Below are 1,677 nucleotides of genomic sequence, written 5' to 3' on the forward strand. Positions count from 1 at the left end.
ATGAAACGAGAATGGATAATTTCTTCTTTTATCTTGTACGATAGAAGAGGAGAAAATAAAAATGAAATTCAATGTTCGTCTTATGTATAAATAGTTTTCATCCATGTTCCATGTTCATTCTTATCATATATGTACAATTATTATAATTCCTTAAATATTATTTTCGCTTAAATGTAACTAACTGAATAGTTGTCTTATGCATACAAAATTTAGTATAGGAAGGTAGTCATGTTCATTAACGACCAAAACCTCCATCAGAAATAGGCGTCACTTTCTGTTGGATTATTTTACCGTATCCTCCTCGTCCACTATCAAAGTCCGATCTATATTCATCCCTCACCTGTAAAGATACGATATATCATAAAATGACTTTTGAAAATAACTGTTTCAAATTGTTATATAATATTGATTCTGATCGAAACTATTACGGAAAACCGAACAAATGTCAGTTTTTCGGAACCAATATTATGTCGGCTTTGTGATTGTTCTTTCTCAGTTCTGTATTTCGGTTCTTCGTTTTGCCTACGGTTGTTTTAAGTAATAAGTAAATACATATTTTCCTTAACAATCGAAAAGTCATGTTTAAAGTCGTATAACTGTTAATATCTGCTATTCGAAAATTAAAAATTCCAGTGAAGAGCCTTAAAAAGCTTTACATTTTATTTACATTTACATACTAGATATCGGTAGAACCGAAGAATTAGTTATCGAAGTAATATAATATCGGTTTTGAAGAACCGAAACTGAAACCAATATAAGTTAGGATCAATGTATTTAATAACAATTATAATATTTTTTTGGTCCTCGATAATTTTTTCAAGGACTGTGATCAATATTATGATGGACTTAATTAAGCAATTTAATGTTATCACAAATAGCAATACATACTTGTCCACCAGTTTTTCCTCGTCCATATTGTCTGCCCTCTATAAATCCTGCATCCCAGTCTGTTCTAATTATTCTATCATCCAAACGAGTTCCATTAATGTACCTCATGCAGTGTTCGGCATCCGATCTTAAATAATACTCGACGAAACAGAAACCACAAGGTGTCTTCTTGTATTTGTCCAAACCCATTATAATTCTTCTGATGTCACCGCACTTTGAAAATAATTCGTATATCTGTTCTTCCGTGGTATAAAATGACAAATTTCCGACATACAGCGTTGTAGAATTTCTTAAAAGTCTGTCCTGTTCAGCTCGCGAACCCTGAAAATGGGAATCAGTATTGTTATAAAATGCATCATTATTAATCTGATGTAATTAAAGAAACTACTATTGAAATTTTCTCATTAGTATGTTACAATATTCACGTTTTGCAACCTTTGAATGGATCGAGATGTTTTCTAGATACGAAGAAGTAAACACGAACTAACCTTAAAGTGTTGATCCCGATAGGAACTTAATTCAACGGAAGGTGAATTTGATGGATTCAATTTAATTGCTGCCATTCTTCAAAGACAACTATGAAAATAACTAAAGTTTTTAAACTGTACTGTATCAGCACACTTTGTAATTTAAGAACAGGAATTCAATTTTATTTTAGTGTCGTAGACATGCTCGCCATTATTGCGTTGACATCACATACTCAACATACTGGACAATGGGCATGAACCATGCTTGAACATTCTCTGGTCGCACGGACACAGTGTGAAGAACGGTACACATCCCAGTCAG

The 1,677-nt window shown here is 32.6% G+C and overlaps 1 protein-coding gene across 1 annotated transcript; it reads right to left on the reverse strand.

Moving 5' to 3' along the window:
• Positions 1-74: 74 nt before the first annotated feature.
• On the reverse strand, positions 75-1,641 carry Cbp20 (cap binding protein 20). Its single transcript, XM_018023932.2, has 3 exons — positions 1,377-1,641; positions 889-1,209; positions 75-340 (listed from the first exon to the last, which is right to left on the reverse strand). Exons 1-3 carry the CDS (start codon positions 1,449-1,451, stop codon positions 236-238), a joined length of 501 nt encoding a protein of 166 aa, XP_017879421.1. The 5' UTR covers positions 1,452-1,641; the 3' UTR covers positions 75-235.
• Between the last annotated feature and the right edge of the window lie 36 nt (positions 1,642-1,677).

The sequence above is a fragment of the Ceratina calcarata genome, unplaced genomic scaffold, assembly GCF_001652005.2.
Source record: "Ceratina calcarata isolate Rehan_Ccalc_2016 unplaced genomic scaffold, ASM165200v1 scaffold312, whole genome shotgun sequence".
In the NCBI taxonomy this organism is placed as follows: Eukaryota; Metazoa; Arthropoda; class Insecta; order Hymenoptera; family Apidae; genus Ceratina; species Ceratina calcarata.